This window comes from Nestor notabilis, unplaced genomic scaffold (assembly GCF_000696875.1).
Source record: "Nestor notabilis isolate BGI_N333 unplaced genomic scaffold, ASM69687v1 scaffold17825, whole genome shotgun sequence".
NCBI classification, from domain to species: Eukaryota; Metazoa; Chordata; class Aves; order Psittaciformes; family Psittacidae; genus Nestor; species Nestor notabilis.
In genome coordinates, this window is record NW_009930807.1 from 16503 (window position 1) to 34517 (window position 18015).

The 18015-nt window shown below is 55.4% G+C and overlaps 1 protein-coding gene across 1 annotated transcript in view; it reads left to right on the forward strand.

The window, feature by feature from the left end:
• Nucleotides 1–14094, forward strand: part of SGSM1 (small G protein signaling modulator 1) — a gene marked incomplete at its 5' end in the record, with an annotated part of 22419 nt that extends 8325 nt beyond the window's left edge. The window contains 18 exons of the mRNA XM_010015603.1: nt 344–475; nt 983–1107; nt 1503–1570; nt 1989–2149; nt 2596–2725; nt 5022–5160; nt 5528–5592; nt 5781–5926; nt 6276–6404; nt 6972–7154; nt 9259–9330; nt 10091–10675; nt 10803–10927; nt 12286–12368; nt 12666–12775; nt 13016–13112; nt 13504–13671; nt 14006–14094. Of these exons, the coding sequence (XP_010013905.1) occupies nt 344–475; nt 983–1107; nt 1503–1570; nt 1989–2149; nt 2596–2725; nt 5022–5160; nt 5528–5592; nt 5781–5926; nt 6276–6404; nt 6972–7154; nt 9259–9330; nt 10091–10675; nt 10803–10927; nt 12286–12368; nt 12666–12775; nt 13016–13112; nt 13504–13671; nt 14006–14094 (2607 nt within the window). The remainder of the gene's footprint in view (nt 1–343; nt 476–982; nt 1108–1502; nt 1571–1988; nt 2150–2595; nt 2726–5021; nt 5161–5527; nt 5593–5780; nt 5927–6275; nt 6405–6971; nt 7155–9258; nt 9331–10090; nt 10676–10802; nt 10928–12285; nt 12369–12665; nt 12776–13015; nt 13113–13503; nt 13672–14005) is intronic.
• Nucleotides 14095–18015: the final 3921 nt, after the last annotated feature.

The following is an 18015-nucleotide window of genomic DNA, read 5'->3' on the forward strand; positions in this document are numbered from 1 at the left end:
TGCGGCTCTGCGTCGGGGGGCTCTACCTTTGAGAGCATCATGTGTGAACAAGAAACAAGGCAGCTGAAGTCTGCTCAGTTCATTGCAAACAAAGCACACTCCTGGGGTTTCTCTCAGAACAGAATTGAGCTTGGCCGGAGCCAGGAATCCTCTTAGAGGACACAGGGCAAAAGTAAAGGGGTAACGGTTGGACTTGATGATCTTGCAGGTCTTTTCCAACTCTATAATTCTGTGAGTTCTAGTGGTGACTTTGTAAGTGAGGAGTGAATGAGCTCCAAGAGAAGCTTTGTGAAAGCAAGAGGTGTCTGTGCTCAGCTCATGTTTGTGGGTGGATCTCTTCCAGATCCAGAAGAGGCACTCGAGTGGCAGCATGGATGATCGGCCGTCGCTGTCTGCCAGGGACTATGTGGAGTCACTGCACCAGAATTCCCGAGCCACACTCCTCTATGGCAAGAACAACGTCCTGGTGCAGCCAGTAAGTACCTGCTGGGGCACCTGGGCTTTAAAATGCTCTGCTCCCCATCTATCCCAGTTAACTCTTTGATGGAGGAAAGCACAGGCTCATCTGGGAAGGCAGCGGCTGGGCTGGGTTTGTTGAGGTCCTGGTGATACGGATGCTCCCAGTGGAATGGAAGACCTCTGCTTCTGTCTGAGTAGAAACAAGCTCCTCTCCTTTCCCATCATGACCAGAGGCCACAAAATGCCTCTTCCTGTCCCTGCCTGCCTATTGCAGTCAAATGAGGTGCAAATGGCTTAGGTGGAGCTGTGCCTCAGCTGGGCAGCTGCTCCCCACCCTTCTCTGGAGGTGTCCTCCTGGCTCTGCTGGGAGGTTCTGCAGAGCCACTGGGGGTTTATTACTCAGGAACCCGAAGAGCTCAGAGGCTCAGCCTCTGGTAGCCTGAGGTGGTTGGTGCTTTGTGCTTCTGGCATCTTCCAGCCTGCTCTCACCAGCTCCTTCTCTCCCTGTGTTTCTCTCCTCAAGCGGGATGACATGGAGGCAATCCCAGGGTATCTGTCCCTTCACCAGACTGCAGACATCATGGCACTGAAGTGGACACCCAACCAGCTGATGAACGGCACAGTGGGGGATCTGGACTACGAGAAGAGGTGACTGGTCCCCAGTGTGCAGGGCAGAGGGGAGGGAAACGTTCCCAGGAACATTCAGGGGTTGGATCTGGTGTCCAAGCCCATCAGTGAGTTTCCCATTGACTGCAGAGCAAAACAATTATCCTTGAGCCTGTAACGGGAAGGGATGTGGAAGGAGGCCTGAGGTGGTGGGAGAGGTGAGCTGCAGCAGATGGTGTGAGATGCTGTGCTATTGTTCTGGAGAGATGTTGTCACTCAGGTTGGCTTCCTGGCAGTCACTCTGCTGCTGGGACCTCATCCTTTCTGTGGCTTCCCCTGGCACCAGGATACCTGGAGGCAGGATCTGGAGCTGATGTGAACAGGGGCAGAGCCTTTTGCATCCCTGAAGCTCACAATTTCCTCTCTTTCTGTTCCAGTGTGTACTGGGACTATGCCATGACTATTCGCCTGGAGGAGATTGTGTATTTGCATTGTCACCAGCAAGGTAAGGCTGGAGTGAGGGTGCTGGGGGGTGTTAGCACCCCAACACCTGCTTTGTTATCCCTGGGGAGTGCCTTATGGGGATGTTTCAGTTCAGCTCCAGGGCAGATGTCCAGAGCTCTGGGTGGTCACTACTATGTAAGTGCTTCTAGGAGAACCTTTAAGCCAGCTCCTCGGCTGGGGAGTGCTCCCTGCAGAGCAGTGCTCTGTGGTTTTCAAGGGTGGGATGTCCCAGGAGGACCTTCTCCAGGCCCCCAGACTTATAATGGACTTAGAGGGGAATCCAGACAAGGAGGAGTCTTTCTTCTCTGTACCAAAAAGACAATTCCCTGAACTTCCTTGCCTGCCCTCTGCATCTCTGACTGGTAACGTGTCCCTCACTGGTGCCTGTGTCTTCTCTCTGCTGTCACTGTTAATAGTAGACAGCGGTGGGACGGTTGTCTTGGTGAGCCAGGATGGGATTCAGAGGCCTCCGTTGCGGTTTCCCAGAGGAGGGCACTTGCTGCAGTTCCTGTCCTGCCTGGAGAACGGGCTCCTGCCCCATGGGCAGCTGGATCCACCCCTCTGGTCACAGCGGGGAAAGGTAGGCTCCCAAACCCAGGCTTGTTCTGAGCCCAGGGCACTGCCGGCTCCTGCTGGTGTTCCTTTGTGGAGCATCTTGGAGCAGAGATGATGGGGAGGACCCCGGCCCAACATCAGTGGCTGCTGCATCTTAAACAATCCTCCTTCTGAAACTAAGGAAGTTGGGCTTGAAATGTCAGTTTGGTTTAGTTCATGGCCTTGACCAGCTAAACAGACCCCCCTGGGTGAATCGGAAGGGAGGTGGTGCTGGCCATGAGGCATCATAGCTTTGGTTCTCATGGAGCTGGCCGTGCTGTGTGGGTTGTATACACCCTGTGCACAATCCAGAGGCTGCTCCAGCATGGGGAGGGTGCAGACATCATTCAGGATAGGAGGTTGGCAAGTGACCACGCTGGTCCATGCCAGTGAGCTTGGGGCAGCTTGAGAGAGCAGGTTTTGTTCTCCTAGGGAAAGGTGTTTCCCAAGCTGAGGAAGCGAAGCCCACAGGGCTCCTCTGAGTCTGCCTCCGACAAGGAAGATGACGAGGCCACAGATTATGTTTTCAGGATCATCTACCCAGGGACACAGGCTGAATTCGGTGAGTGTGTTGGCAGTGTTCCGGGTGGGTTATCGTGGGGTGCGTGAGCAGGCAGGGGTGCAGCACTGACAGGCACATTGCAGATCATGCCAGGAGGTGCTTCGAGGGCAGTGGGCTTTGCTGCCTTTAATCATGTGTGGGTTGGGGTTTGTTTGTTTTAACCTTTCACTTGCTGGTGAGTCCTTCACCTGCAGCTGCACAACAGGCCACGACTGCCTCAATGGCCAGAGGAAATCCTTGCACATCATTTCAGTAGGAAGGTGCACTCTGGTCGCGTTCTTTGGGGGTCACTGTTCACCATCACAAGCCTCCAGGGCTGATCCTTCTCTTGCTGTCACCAAGCCAGCTCGACAAGCGCTGCATTAGATCCCTCTATGTTCCTTCTGCAGTGCAAAGGAGAGATGACAGCACCTTCTCAACGTGCTGCCAGGCTTGAGCCGTGTCTTTTCACTCCCTGGCTCACAGGGCAAAGGAGAGGATGCTGCTGGAGTCAAACCAAACCAGAAATCTGTGTTAATATCTGGTTGGGAGTGATCTGAGCAGTGTGCCTGCTGAAATGACTGTACATTTGTCCTCACTCTTCTGTGGGATACCAAGAACCAATTTTTGACTTCTGAGAACATCGTGGGTGACTTTATAAGGGGGAAACCAAGAGTGTGATAGAACTTGTGGAGGGTTTTTTAAAAGCTACAAAATTGGATCAGAAAGTTGTTCCTATAATTTTGAGGCTAGAAGGGAGCAATCACATCTCCTGTGACTCCTCCATAACGTCAGTTAAGATTATACTTAGTTCTCCCTGCCTTTAGCTGACTAACACAATTCAGTGAGTCAGATCAAAACCTGATTGAGGCTAAAATACCAGATGGAGATGCTCCTTTCTGTAGCTTCCTTTTGATCTACCCCTTAATTCCATGCTGGGGGCAAGTCTTCTGTGAAATGAATTGCTGCAATCTCCTCTGCTGGCATCATCCAAGTCTGTGAGGTTCCTGTGGACCTGCCCAGAGGGGGGTGGAACTGCATCAGTTCTTTCTTCTCAATGGATTCTGCCTTTATCCCCTTTGATTTGTGCCTTTGTCCTCTCTCTGTGTCTCTAGTTCCCATTAATGGTAATTTTCATCCATTCCTCGTGTCTCTGATCTCCATCAGTACAAGGAGAGGGAGGATCACAAGGACTGCAGCTGCGAGCAGGATGGTGGTGATCCCTAAGTGGTTTCTGAGGCTCCACGTCACATCCCGACCTCCCTTTGCCCCTCTGGGGACCACTGGGCATCAGTGTAATGCGGCTGCGGTTCGTGCCTGGTGCTGCTGTTTGCCTCTGTTGTCACTTGACAGTTCCTGCAGAGGTGTCCTGACTGTCACCAGCCCCTCAGCACCGGCTCACAGGGAAAGGGAAGAGGCTTTCATAGGGATATTTCAACACCTTTCTTGCCAGGATCAGTTACTCAGTGTCACAGACAGGGAGCTGGTGAGAGCCAGGTGAGGGAGGAACCCTTCTCCCATCTGGAAGATGGGATTTCTGCCATGATTTAATTTCCAAGGAGGAGTTAATAGGATTATTCTTCATTCATCCTTCTGCATCCCACAGTTCACCTTCTCCTAGGGAGGCCCAAGACTGAGGGGCAGGGGCTGTTCCAGGCAGGACAGCAGCCAAGCTGCTCAGCATGGCCAGTGCGTGGGGTGGTACCTGAGCCATGGCCAAGGCCACTGCAGTAGCACTTCTGAGTTTAAGCAGGGATTTAGCAAGTGACGACATGAAGAGCTACTTGCTCCTGCCTTTCCTCTCAACCTCTTCATCAAATCTTTATCTCTTGTTGTGTGATTTGGATGCTCCCTTCTTTCCCAGCATCTTGGATGGGATCCAAATCCTTGAGAGATGGGGCTCTTCCCTTCCAGTGATCCACTCTTCCTGGCACAACGGTTGATTTGGCTCCTGCTTTTCCTCATCTGTGTGACAGTCTGTTGCAGCCCCTTCTCTCGAGCCTCTGTGGGTTGGGTGTTTGTTCTCTGCCTTGACCAGCACCCAGCAGTTCAAGATGAGCTTGCTGAAGGCACTGTGTTAATTAGCAGGTGATTCTCTCACTCTTTCATCATCCTCTTTGTTTCCTTCCCTTTCTCCTGAGCTCACCAGTGCTGGTGCTGTGATTACCTGGTGTGGGTCCTAAATGGTGGCTGGGGCCTCCTTGGGAAGAGCATGGGATGCTGCACACGCTGGTTAAAGCTCTCCTCTCTGGCCTCCTGTGGCTCACCTGCCTCGCGTCGGGCTGCAACTGATGCTCCTCTCTCTTCCCTCTCACAGTGCCCCAGGACCTGATGGACACGCCAGGCGCTGCTCTGCCTCCCATGTGGCAACCCAGCACCCGCAAGTCCTCCTGCTCCTCCTGCTCGCAGAGCGGCTCCTCCGATGGTGGCCCTCCCAACGGCTGCAGCCACGAGCGGTACGACAGCTCTGCTGCTGCTTGTGTGGGGAACACGGGGGGCACGGGGCAGGCTTACAGGAGACAGCTCAGCCGGTGCCCAGACTAGAGCTACTATGGTGCAAGTGGTGCCTTCAGCTTCACGCTTGGCTTGGTTGTCCAGGGGCCAGTGGGACGTGTCCAGGCTGAAGTGGTGCTTGTTCCCTCGTCTGGGATGTCTGAGCTGCTCTCTGGCCATGTCCTGACAGGCACAATTGCTGCTCTCGGGCTGAGCAGAGGGCCTGTGGTCACTTCTGAAGGCAAAGCTGGAGGAGTCAGATCAAAGCAGGGGCTGAGGGAACCCATGGGAGCATTTCCTCTCCTCACACGGATATGTTTGTATTGGCAGAGCTCCGCTGAAGCTCCTGTGTGACAACATGAAGTACCAAATCCTCTCCCGGGCCTTCTATGGCTGTGAGTACTTGTCACATCCATGATGCCTTAAGATGTGTGATGGGCATGGGACAACATCCTGGGATCTGGGCTAGGAATGGTGCTGAGGGTCTCTTTCAGGGACCAACCAGGTCAGAGCTTTCTCCTGCACTTCATCCTCCCGGCTCCCTGAGTTCTGTGGCTGATGTGTTTGCTTCTGCCCGATGCAGGGCTGGCCTATTGCAGGCACCTCTCCACGGTGCGAACCCACCTCTCGGCGCTGGTTAACCACAGCATCGTGTCTCCAGATGTGCCCTGCAACGCCAGCTCGGGGCTCACCGTGGACATCTGGCAGAGATACCTGCAGGACAGCACGGTAGGGCTGGAACTCCTGGGACATACCTGCTGTGGTGGGCTTGGGGTGTCCGGGGCAGCATCACTTCAGCAGTGGTAGCATGGTTACTTGGGTGGGGTTGGTGGGCTACTTCCTGGCCGTGGTGGCCAGTCTTTCCCAAAATGTCCACCCACAGGAGCCTCTGGCTCCACTTAAGCCCAAGCAGAGATCTGAGAGATCACCTGCAATGAATGGGCAGTGCTATTGCAGGTGCTCAGTGTCCAGGCAGTGCTCTGGGTGCTGGAAGGCAGCACGGCCGGGCTGGGGTTGTCCCCAGCTGATGGGCTGTGCTCCTGGCTGTGTGTGCACTCACTCGGAGCTCTTCCCACAGAGTTATGAGGACCAGGAGCTGCTGCGGCTGATCTACTATGGTGGGATCCAGCACGAGATCAGGAAGGCTGTCTGGCCCTTCCTGCTGGGCCATTACCAGTTCGGGATGACGGAGGCAGAAAGGAAGGAGGTTGGTGTGGGAACAGGAGGGGATGGAGATGCTCAGCAGCCAGGTGCATTGCATTGATGTGCTCTGGGTATTGCACAGCTTGAAGTGTCTCTGTGCTAGAGGCCACCTTGTGAACCCGCTGGGTGTTGTGTCTCCTTTGCACTGCGGTGGTAGGAGGAGGGATAAAGACTTGGATAAGCAGGAGTTGACAGGACCAAGCCCAGGCTCCCCTGTGCAGCTGCTGGCTGGTTGTGTTCCAATAAAACCAGGCAGGAAGGAGCTGGGTGGTCATTTTTCCATCCTAATTTTGCAAGGTTTTGTGGGTCAGGTTGTGGTTGGCACTGTGCAGATCCTAGAATCCCAGAATCCCAGGTTGGAAGAGACCTCAAGTATCATCTGGTCCAACCTTTCTGTGCTGGCCTCTCAGTAGGGACCAAACCCGAGCAGGGGTGGGTGACTGCCACATGTAGCCGCGGCTCATACGATCATGCCCTTCCCTGTGCGGGGCTGCTGGGGGTGCAGGAGGGGCTGGTTCTGGGCTCCTCCAGGGCAGCGTTCCCAGCCCCTGGGCCTCCTCTCCCCCCCCAGGCTGACGAGCAGACACGCACGTGCTACGAGCACACCATGGCGCAGTGGCTGGGCTGCGAGGCCATCGTCCGCCAGCGGGAGAAGGAGTCACACGCGGCAGCTCTGGCCAAGTGCTCCTCGGGGGCCAGCCTGGATTCCCACCTCCAGAGGATGATGCACAGGGACTCGACCATCAGCAACGAGGTGAGGGCTTGGCGCGGGCTCTGCTCACCCAGCTTCGTGTTGGCCTGTGCTATGGGGTATATGGTTCTTGCTGGCCCTCCTCCTCTGCCCAATGCCTGCCTCCACACCTCATTGCTCACTGTAATCCTTGTAAACAAGTTAGAGCTTTTTGGAGCTTTCTTATCCATCTTTCATCTGCTCTTCCAGAGTGTGTAGCAGCGGGAGGAGGCACCTCCTGCAGGATGACCCCCGTTTCCATGCTGTGTGGTGCTGCACTAAGAGGTTTTGGTCTGCAGCCTGAGTGGTGTGTTGGAGGTCTGACACATGTGCTTTGGCTCTCGCAGCAGCACTGTCCTGCTCTGCATCTGTGCTGAGCACAGTGGGCTTGGAAGAAGGAGTGGCAGGGAGGAGAGGGCAGGGGGTCAGCCAGGGAGGAAGATGATGTCTGGCACTCAGGGGCTGTGAAACAGCTCAGTGGGCTTCTTGGCTCCCTTTTCCATGTTCCCTATTCTACTGGCACCCAGCTCCGTGGGTCTGGCTTCCAGCAGTGCAGTGAGGAGTCGGATCCACAGCCCACACCAAAGGGTGTGGAGGGAAAAGGCTGTTAAAGGAAAGGCCGTCCTGGGAACAGAGTCCAGGGAGTGTTTCCGTGTGGGTTTTGTCCTTGGAGCAGAACAGCGCGGCTCAGCAGGGCTGGGTTATTGACCCCGTGCTGCCGTGAGCGGGGCCAGGCTGCAGCGGGCTCAGTAGGTGCAGCCCTGGAGGCCTCTGGGCAGCTTGTGTGGATACTTTGGGAAAGAGGTGAGCTCAGCTCGTCATGTAGGTGTATGTGTGTACAGATGGAGGGAAGGCAAGTCCGAGCCAGGGTCTGTGTGGAAGAGCTGATGGCTCAGCAATCCCAGGGGATGAGCAGGGGGGGCTGCACCCTGTGAGGGTGCTGAGGTGCTGGCACAGGGTGCCCAGAGAAGCTGTGGCTGCCCCATCCCTGGCAGTGTTCAAGGCCAGGTTGGACACAGGGGCTTGGAGCAACCTGCTCTGGTGGAAGGTGTCCCTGCCCGGGGCAGGGGTTGGAGCTGGAGGAGCTTTAAGGTCCCTTCCAACACAAACCACTCCATGGTTCTATGATCCATGCTGCATCTCTGCTGTTGTTCTTTCATATCCCCCTCTGCCTGTTCTGGGAAGGCGCTGGGAGGGGAGCTGCCGGAGTTCACACACACAAAGGTTCTCCCTTTTCCCATCTCAACCTGAAATTTCCTGTTAGACAACGCTCCCATGGTAATGGAGGGAAACTGTCGCCCTTCCTCTCTCCAGCAGAGCCCTGCCCAGTGAACACCCACAGCACGAGGGTGGGACAGCTCCAGCTCCCAGAGCCCTGCTTTCTGAGAGCCCCAGTGTTTGTGCCTGATGTCCCTGCAGTGCTCCCTGCATCCTGAGCCCCACGGGCTCCCGTGCTGGGGTAAGCCTGGCACAGGGATGGTTTGGATAACAGGGAGGACTCGCTTGTGAGCAAAGGCTGGTTGCCCAGAGGGAATCCGTGGGGCAGAGCGCTGAACTGGTCACAGCAAAGCCCAACCCTTCCTGCTGTGCTTCAGCTGGAAGCCAGAATAGGGTGCTGTCGGCTTTTAGAGGGGCTGCCTCGGCTGAGTCGGGCTTAAAACATCAATATTTGTCCTTTAAGAGAAGGAAAAAGCCATTAATGTGCCCGGAGGGGTGGTTTTACAGCCTGTGACTTCATGGTTTATGTAAACCAGGCTGGGGGAGCAGTGCTGCTGCCAAATTAGGCCAGGGGGTTGTAGAAATCTGCACTCCAGGGAGGCAGCGTGAGCTCCCCAGCGCCAGGAGAAAGCGGTTCCCTCAGACCCACACGTGCTGGGCTGGCCGGGGCCTCTGCTTTTGTCCTCTTCTCCAGCAGAAGCTCAGTGGCAGCCGGGACAGGGCGCTGCGCTTGGGGCTGATCTGCAGGGCAGAGCTGTGTGGTGTGAGTGTCTTTCATGGGTCAGATATGAGTTTATGGGATGCGTTTTCAGCTTGCTCTGTACATGCAGATGTGCCCACCTCTGCCAGCATGGCCTGAGCCTCTCCCCATGTTCTTTGCCTGTTCAATGGCCTTTTCCCTCTCTTGCAGTCCTCGCAGAGCTGCAGCTCCGGCCGACAGAATCACGCTCGGCTGCAGAGCGACTCCAGCTCCAGCACCCAGGTGAGCAGCAGCACCTTGTCCCCTCTGCTCCTTCAGGCCACCCGGCAGCCCCTGGCACTCAGCCCCAGCTCGGGCAGGTCGCTGGTCAATAACCAGAGTGGTTTCTGGCAAACAGAGCAGTAGCCAGGGGAGGTAAGTGACTCCCAGCCCTGCCTCTGGGGACACCCAGCTCAGAACCACGCCGTGCTGGTGGTGTTTAATGTTCACCAGCCGGCTCTGCCTGGGCTTGAAGGACCAACCCCCATGTGGCCTTCACACTTGAGGGCCCTTAACTGCTCCATATGTTAGTGACCATGTGTTTAACCAACCTGTGTAGATGATGTTCTGACCACTATATTATGCTGAGGAAAGCATAGCCCTTTGTAGCAGGGACTGTGGGCTCTGAGTGGTGCTCTCAGTCACTGATCTGCCAAAATCCAGGCAGGGGAGCCTAAAGGCCCTGTGCCCAGACATCCTCCAAGACTGGTTCAGGTGGAACAGAGGGCTACATGCTCAGCCTGGAGTTCTCTTTATTATGGCAAAGACGTGGAGCCACAGCCAGGCTCAGCATTAGCAAATTAAAATGCCCTCAAGTCCTCTGAGCTTTCTTCCACTGGGTGCTTGTAGGAGCCCTGTACATGTAGAGTAGATTTTCCTCCTTCTCTGCTATTGTCTGCTGTCTGAATACAGCTCTTGGGGACATAATGCTCATGTTCCCAACAGTTTGCTGGACACAGGGGCTTTACTTACTCTCACGGCGCTCTCTGCTCCTGCACTGCAGGTGTTTGAGTCTGTTGATGAAGTGGAGCAGCCCGAAGCAGATGCTCAGCTGGAAGATGGCAAACAAAGCAAGATCCCCAACGGGACGGTGCCCAACGGCACGTGTTCCCCTGACTCTGGCCACCCCTCGTCCCAGAACTTCTCCATCGCATCGGGGTTCTCCGAGCGCAGCTTCAGCAACGAGGACAGTGCCCTGGAGACCACCAAGTCCTCGGCCAGCTCTCAGGGAAAGGCGGGTGGCTCGGATGTGCCAGCCCCACAGGACCCCGGTGGTGCACGGCACGAGGAGAAGCTGCAGGGCCAGGACAGCCTGGAAGGGGAATTTCCCACCGGTGGAAGCGTGGACTTTGTTGCTGTGGGTGAGAGCCCGGCCAGGGTCCTGCATGAAGGTGAGCGTGTGGCCCTGACTGTGGTAGAGAGCTGGGCAGACAGCGAAGCTGAGAAGCAGAGCTTGGTGGAGAGTGAAGATAACCTCTCCGAGGAGCCGGAGATGGAGAGCCTGTACCCACAGCTGGATTCTCTGGCTGTAGCTGATCTGGCCAACAGTGAAACGTCTGCTGTCTCCTCAACGGGTGTCACCTACTCAGTGAGTATGGGCTTGTTCACTGAGTGGGTTCTTCCTGGGGGCCTCGCTATCTCTTCCCCATTCCTCCTGCAACTTTCTTCTTGGGTTTCGTTTGAAAACAAACCAACTTTGCTTTTGCTTTGGGCAGCCAGAGCTCCTGGACATGTACACGGTGAACCTGCACCGCATCGAGAAGGACGTGCAGCGCTGCGACCGCAACTACTGGTACTTCACCCCTGCCAACCTGGAGAAACTGCGCAACATCATGTGCAGGTGGGAGCTGCGGGGCCGGGGGGCCCTACAAGCCCTTGTCCAAGGCCCCTCTCCAGGTTCCTTGTAGCCCCTTTAGGCACTGGAGCTGCTCTAAAGTCTCCCCAGGGGACAGCAGAGGGGGAGAATCCCCTCCCTCAATCTGCTGCTCCCGCTCTGGGGGTGCAGGCCAGCACACGGAGGGGTTCTGGGCTCAAGCCCACGCTGATGGGTCATGGGGAGCTTCTCACTGACCAACACCATCCCCTCCCCACCCCAGAACTGGGGCTGCAGCCCCAGGACTCACAGTTACCACGCTGAGGGGTCCAGCATCTGCCCTTTGTGCTCTGCCCGGTGGCTGCTGTGTCTGGGTGCGTGGCCAAAGCAGAGGCTCCCTGGGGCTGCTCAGACATTCCGAACCCGGTGTAGCCCACCTGCTCCCTGGAATATGTCTGGAAAACGTTGTAATGAGGATGAGCCTGCAGAGCTGTGGTGCTAATGAGGATGTGCCTGAAGCAGCGAGTGCTCAGTGCCTACCCAGGAACGGGGAGACAGCGATCCCAGGGCATCTGATTCTCTTTGCTCAGTCCCTGTGACTAAGGGGTTGCTGGGTGACATGCACCAGCTCCAGCTCAGCAGCTGGCGCAGCGAAAGCTGAAATATCATTACTCATCTTGCAAATATGAGGAGAAGCTGCTGTTTCATTAGAGCTGTCGCTTTATCTGACAGCCAGCGCTGGAGATCTCTGCTGGGATAAGAGCTACAATGCAGCAGACTTTGGAGGACTAGTGGGCAGGCTGGGAAAGATTGTTCCCTTGTGCCAGCAGTGGATGTGAGCCCTTTCTGAGCACATTTTGACTTGCTACCAAATATGGGAAGATATCCACGGGCTGGTTGCTTCCTGGGACATGGGGTCCAGGGAGGGGAAACCAGCAACGTTGTGCAGAGAGAGGCAAGAGGATGAACTGAGGGCGAAGAGGGAGAGTGAGATGAATTAACACACTTTGGCCAACCACCTCGCCCTGCTGTGCCTTCTGATGCTGCTTTTCCCCACACTGACTTCCATGCCATGGCCATGGGCTGTGCCAGGCATGGCTTATTAAAGTCTCCATGGGAACTTCATCATAGAATCCCAGCCTGGTTTGGGTTGAAGGGACCTTAAAGCTCCTCCAGCTCCAACCCCTGCCACGGGCAGGGACACCTTCCACTAGAGCAGGTTGCTCCAAGCCCCTGTGTCCAACCTGGCCTTGAACACAGCCTTGTGCTCATGGCAGCATGTAGGAAATGCTGGTGTCCTGGGAATGGAGGCAAGCTGGGAAGCGAGGTGTCAGGCTGTGGCATGGGGAGGGCTCACAGGCCACCTTTCCTGCTCTCTCACACAGCTACATCTGGCAGCACATTGAGATCGGCTACGTGCAGGGGATGTGTGACCTGCTGGCCCCTCTCCTGGTCATCCTGGATGATGGTGAGCGGGTGCCTCTGCTTTCCCTGTACGTGTGTGGGAGCACAGGGGGGATCTGCTTTGAGCTGTCCTGTGCTCAGAGGTGTGGAGCAGCAGGACTCCTTTTGTGCTTGATGCTGAGTGACTCCCAGGAGCCCAGCCTGGGGACAGTGTGTCCTTGTTGCAGCCTGAGCTGTCTGTCCAAGGCAGTGAGGCCCTGGCTCTGTGTGGAGCAGGAGGGATGTCCCTGCTGTGGGTGGGTTGTGGTGGGGTGGATGCAGCAGTCCCTGCAGCCCCAGTGACTGTCTCTTCCCTGCACAGAGGCTCTGGCCTTCAGCTGTTTCACTGAGCTGATGAAGAGGATGAATCAGAACTTCCCCCATGGAGGAGCCATGGACACCCACTTTGCCAACATGAGATCTCTGATCCAGGTAACGGGGTCCTGGCACGGGGACACAGCCTCAAACCAAGAGGGGGAAAGCTGTTCTTGGGGGTGGGTCTCATTCGGTGCTGGGAAGCAGGAGGCTGTAGAGTCAGCCTGGAGTAACGTGTGCCAGGATTGTGAAGGAGGGAGGAGCTGGGTGGAAGCTGCAGTGGGACTGGGGAGAGCAGGCACGGGAATGACTGCTGCCTCCAGTCACTGCTCACTTTCCTTTTGCTTTTCTTGACAGATTCTGGACTCTGAGCTCTTCGAGCTGATGCACCAGAACGGTGACTACACTCACTTCTACTTCTGCTACCGCTGGTTTCTCCTGGACTTCAAGAGAGGTGTGTGCTGAGCCCACCGAACGGGGAGGGAAGGCAAAGCTCTGCCATGCTTCCATGTGCCCTCTGCAGCCCTGGTTGTTTGAACTCTTACCACGCTCCTGTTCTGCTTTTCCCTGGTAGGCCTGGGGCTGATTTTTCTGTCTAGATACAGAACCTGTTGTTCCAGAGCTGCTGCTGAGCCCCTGCTGGGTTTGTGTCCTGAGCCTGCGCCACCCGCTGCAGGCCGGGATATCTGTCGCTGTGGTGACTTGCTTATTGCTTCCAACTGGAGCAGGTTCTTGTGGGAAGGAACCACCAGTGTCTTCCCAGTGCTGCTGTGAGCCCTGTGACACAGGCTGGTTGTAAACCCAGGGCTGGTGCAGTAACTGCTGGGCTTTCTCCTCTGTTACAGAGCTGGTGTATGATGATGTCTTTGCTGTCTGGGAGACCATCTGGGCAGCTGCACACGTTTCCTCTGCTCACTATGTGCTCTTCATCGCCCTGGCGTTGGTGGAAATGTACCGGGACATAATCCTGGAGAACAACATGGATTTTACAGACATCATCAAGTTTTTCAATGGTACAGCTTATGTTCTCTTGGGCAGCCACGTGGATGTAGGCAGCACGTGTCTGACTACAGACAGTCGTATCTGGGCTATACTGGTAGATGTATAACACAGAGCCCACCTTGCTGTGCTTGGCGGGAGCTGTGAGTGCAGGCTGTGCTTCCTGTGGGCTTTAATCACCCTCACATGAGTTGTTAGTGATGGTTCCTCAGTCAGGCATCTCTGGGGGATGGTGCTTGGGAACTTGGGCAGGGATTTGTGGCTTCAGCTCCTGCCTGGAGCTCAGGGCTGGGGGGCTCCTCGAGACACGGGGTGCTCGGGTCTAACCTCCTCCTGTCTGTGTTCCAGAGATGGCCGAGCGGCACAACACCAAGCAGATCCTGAAGCTGGCTCGGGACCTCGTCTATAAAGTCCAGACTCTGATCGAGAACAAGTGAAGGACACGGGGAAGACGAGATCCAGACAATGAGCCAGGACTCCCCTTCAATGCTTCCTCCCCTTCTCCAAGTGCCGTGCCTGTGGAAACAAGGTAGTTGGACACATGCTGCTGTCTCAGCTGGAAGTACCCTTAGCTCTCCATGTGCTGTGTTCAGTGTTAGGTCCAGTGGTCCTGGCTCACATCTTTGCAGCCTTCTTCAGTGACTTAACCAAAGATCTGTACAATTGCATCTGATTGCTGAGGACTTGCTTTGGGAGCACACAAAAACTGCCGAGGCAGCCACCAGCATCCAGGTCAGAGCTGGGGGTGTGCGAGAGGGGGGCCGGGAGCTTCCCCCCTCCCTGGGGCTGCCTTGGGCCTGGCAGCCTTTGCTGCAGTGGGATAGACCTGCTCCTTGGGCAGGCACCGGGAACCAGCCCCACAAGCCCGGTGCTGCCAGTGCTCAGCCTGTGACCAACATCACAAGGTTTTGCCAGTAACAGAGAGGGACTTTGATCACACAAATTCCCCCTTTGATCTCGTCCTTCGATGCATCCCCTGTAGGATTATTTTTAGGGCTCTGTTCTCTCCCTGGGTTTTTTACACTGTTTGTTACTACAGTATCTGAGCACACGAGAGTTTTGTCTCTGGGTGGGTTTTCAGAAGAGCTCCAAATTCAGCATTGGGCTTTTCTTTCAAAATCCAGCCTGTCTGAACACTGGAAAATCTGGTCCCAACCTCCTCTGGGAACTCTAGACTTGAGGTTTTCTTACCTGCCTTACTCTAGCTGCTCGTGGTAGGAGTCTGGTTCCTCTGCTAGAGGAGAGCTCCCCAGTGGGCAAGTCAGAGCTCCCGGGTGGGTGTCTGTCCTCACCTTCCCTCTGAAGGTGCCTGTCTCCTCCTCTGTTCATTTAAAGACCAGCTGCTCCAAGAAGGACAGTGCAACCAGTCCCCTTGGTGTCTGTGGGGTTTCTGTGTGCTTCTGGGGCTGGCTGCAAAGCTCCTTAAGTCCACTGCAAGTCTGCAGTTAGGTCTTGGTGGGCTTCTTTCACATGCCTGTGAAGAGGAAAATAGCCCGAGGTCCCTGAGTGGGCTTTGCTGTTGGAAGGTGCACTTCTGTGGCCCCTGGAGCACGCCGCATGAAGCGCCTCTCCAGCTCTGCCAGTGTGAGAGCGGGGATGCCCGTCGTGCTAAGGCTGCGCTACGGAAGGTTTGGATTCATTCTTCAACTCAGGTAAAAACACTAAAGGCAAAGGAGAGGGGTGGGTGGGTGGTAGGTCTGGTGCAGCCAGGAAGGGCTTTGCCATGGCCACAGGAGCTGCCAGGAGCCGTGCTTGCAGCAGTGGGGAAGGTGCTGGGTTGTAGCTCTCTCTATGGGTACTTGCTCTCAAGTTTTGCTGCAAAACCCGTGTTTCCCCCTCCATGCAATGTGACGTGTGTGATGTGTGTGTGTGTGTGCTCTCCTCCTCCCCTCCGCAAGGTAAGGCCCTGCTCTTGCTGCTGGAATGCTGCTCACCAGAAGGGGAAAGGGGCCCTCCCTTCTATGGAGCATCTGTCTGTGCTGTGTTCCCTATTTACTCGTGGTGTGTGTCAGGTGTCGCTCGCAGGAATAGAGAGGGATGTGAATCTGCAGAAGGGAAAACTGCTGCTCCAGAGCAGCTCTGTGGAGCTGACGTGGTTTGCAGCTCCTCAGCAAACCAGCTGCTCCTTCTGTAGTGCTGGGACATGGAGGCTGCAGCTGGAAAAACCAGGGGCCAGTAGCGTGTACTGAGCCCGTTGGAGGCTGCAGCAGGGGGTGAGGGCAATGAGGAGCTTTTCCTTTCCCCTCACCCCAACAGACAGATGTGTACCAGCAAGCTAGGAGATTCCTTGAAGCAGTTGTCTGCATTGAGTCTCCAAAGAGTGCTTGGTCTGCAGCAGCACAGGGACCAGGCGCCCGTGAGCTCCAGCTCTGCCGCGTGGTGTGGGAATCTTCCATCTTTCCACAAAGCAGAGCAAAAGGCTCATGCCCTCCCCACCAGGCTGTGCCTGTTCCCTCTGCCTCCCAGCACAGGCATCCCCTTCTCCAAAGGGGAATTGCTCCATCCTCCCTGTTCAGAGGGATCAGAACCTATAGGTCAGCTTACAGAGTCTTACCAAGCAGCAGCGCTGACACTTTATCTTTCAAGCTTCTGGTTTAATTTACACAGAAACAGCCAAGAAATTCTGCACCATATTTGCTGTGTGTTGACTGAGAGTGTCTCTGGGCCGCTCGATAGCAGTGTCTTTTGAGTAACTTCTGGGAGAAGTATTTATTTATTTATTGATTGTACTTTACTGTGTGTCCTTGTACACTGGAGTACGTGGGTGTGCTTTGTTATGCAAATGGAGATCTATCTTTTCAATGTTCTTTACAATATCTTGTAAATGTTTACCAGAAAAATGTGTCTATATATAATATATCTATACAGTATAGAGAGAAATATGTGAATTAAGTGGGTTATTTTTTGAGGGGGGAGGGAGGGAGAAGAAATCTTTTGCTTCTAAGAACTGTGTGGTTCCTATAGCACCTATTCCATGATGTGCCAATCTGTCGCTGTCCCTGTACTGTGGGAAGTGTTCTGGTACAGCAACAGGAAGCTCCGAGCAGAACCATCATCACAACCTCAGCTTGGCTTGGGTTTAGTTCTGACCTTAAAACTGGAAAAGAAGAAGGAAAGGAGGAAAAAGCATTACAAAAGGCTTTGTTTGAGCTGTAGTGCTGAGTTCCACAGAGCAGACCCCTACTCGAGCGGGGTTCTGTGCCAGCCCTGGGATTAGCTTGTGCAAGGACAGTTGCAGGGTTGAGGCTTGGTGTGGGTTGCAAAGAAATTGGATAGTCCAAAGAATATGGTATGTCATTTAATGTGGGAGTAAAGTCATTCTGCTTCACAGCTGGTCATACCTCTGGTTAGGAAAGGAGCGTGACGTGATCCGTGCTTGATCATGGAGTACTTGGGGAGTTGATCTGCTTTTCTGGCTGAAGGCAGTGCCCAAATGCACTGCTCTGCTCCAGTTCCTGCAGAAGTCAGTGGAAACCATCTGCTCCCCCATACTCCCGTGAGAGCTCGAGTCTGAACGCAGACGTGCAGCTCTGTGCAGGCCTGAGGGAGAAGATGTGAGCAGTCTCCATGCCCTGCCGTGGTGGACGGTTCCCCACTGCCCACCCTGCCGGACCCTGGCCGTGCTGCCTGCACGGAGCAGGCTGGGATAGTCCCTGTGCTCTGCCCTTCCCCAGCCCCTCTCCTCGCGTGGTCCCGGCTCAGTTTGATCACCAGATCCGCAGTGGCAGGGCGGCAGCTCCGCTCTTTGCCAGCCACAGGTTTAGGTGCTTGTGGATACCCCAGTGAAGCAGCACCAGGAGGCTGGGGCTCCAGATCTGTTTGGTGGTTAAAACCTGCTAAATTTAAGCAAAGGTTTTTGTGCAGCTGCTTGTAGCACTTCTCCTGCCCCGCTCTGCCTCTCTGCTGGGATAAAGCACTCTCGTGGGCTCCTGACAGTGAGGATCCCGTGGTCCTGTGGGACACGCAGCTCTCCCAGCTGTGCCACCACAGGATCGCGTTTACCACGGCGGGAGAAGCCCATGGCAGGGGAATTCCTGCCCATATACAGTCATCTTGTCTGGCTCCTTGGGGAGAGGAATGTCTCATCCCAGTGGCTCTGTGCGCTGAAATCCACCCCCTGCAATGGCACTGCAGGCTGGGACTATCTTTAGCCTGGTCTATTTGCTCTGGGGGACCAGGGGCTGGAGCTGCTGCCCCTTCTGACTCCAGACTGCTGCATCCCGCCCCAGGGCACAGCATCCCACATGTCCCAGCCCGTGTTCCCTGCTCCGGGTGGCTCCAGACCGAGCCGGAGTGAAGGATGGACATGGGCTGAGATGCTCAACTCACATTGCACCCATGCAGAGCATCCTCAGGGG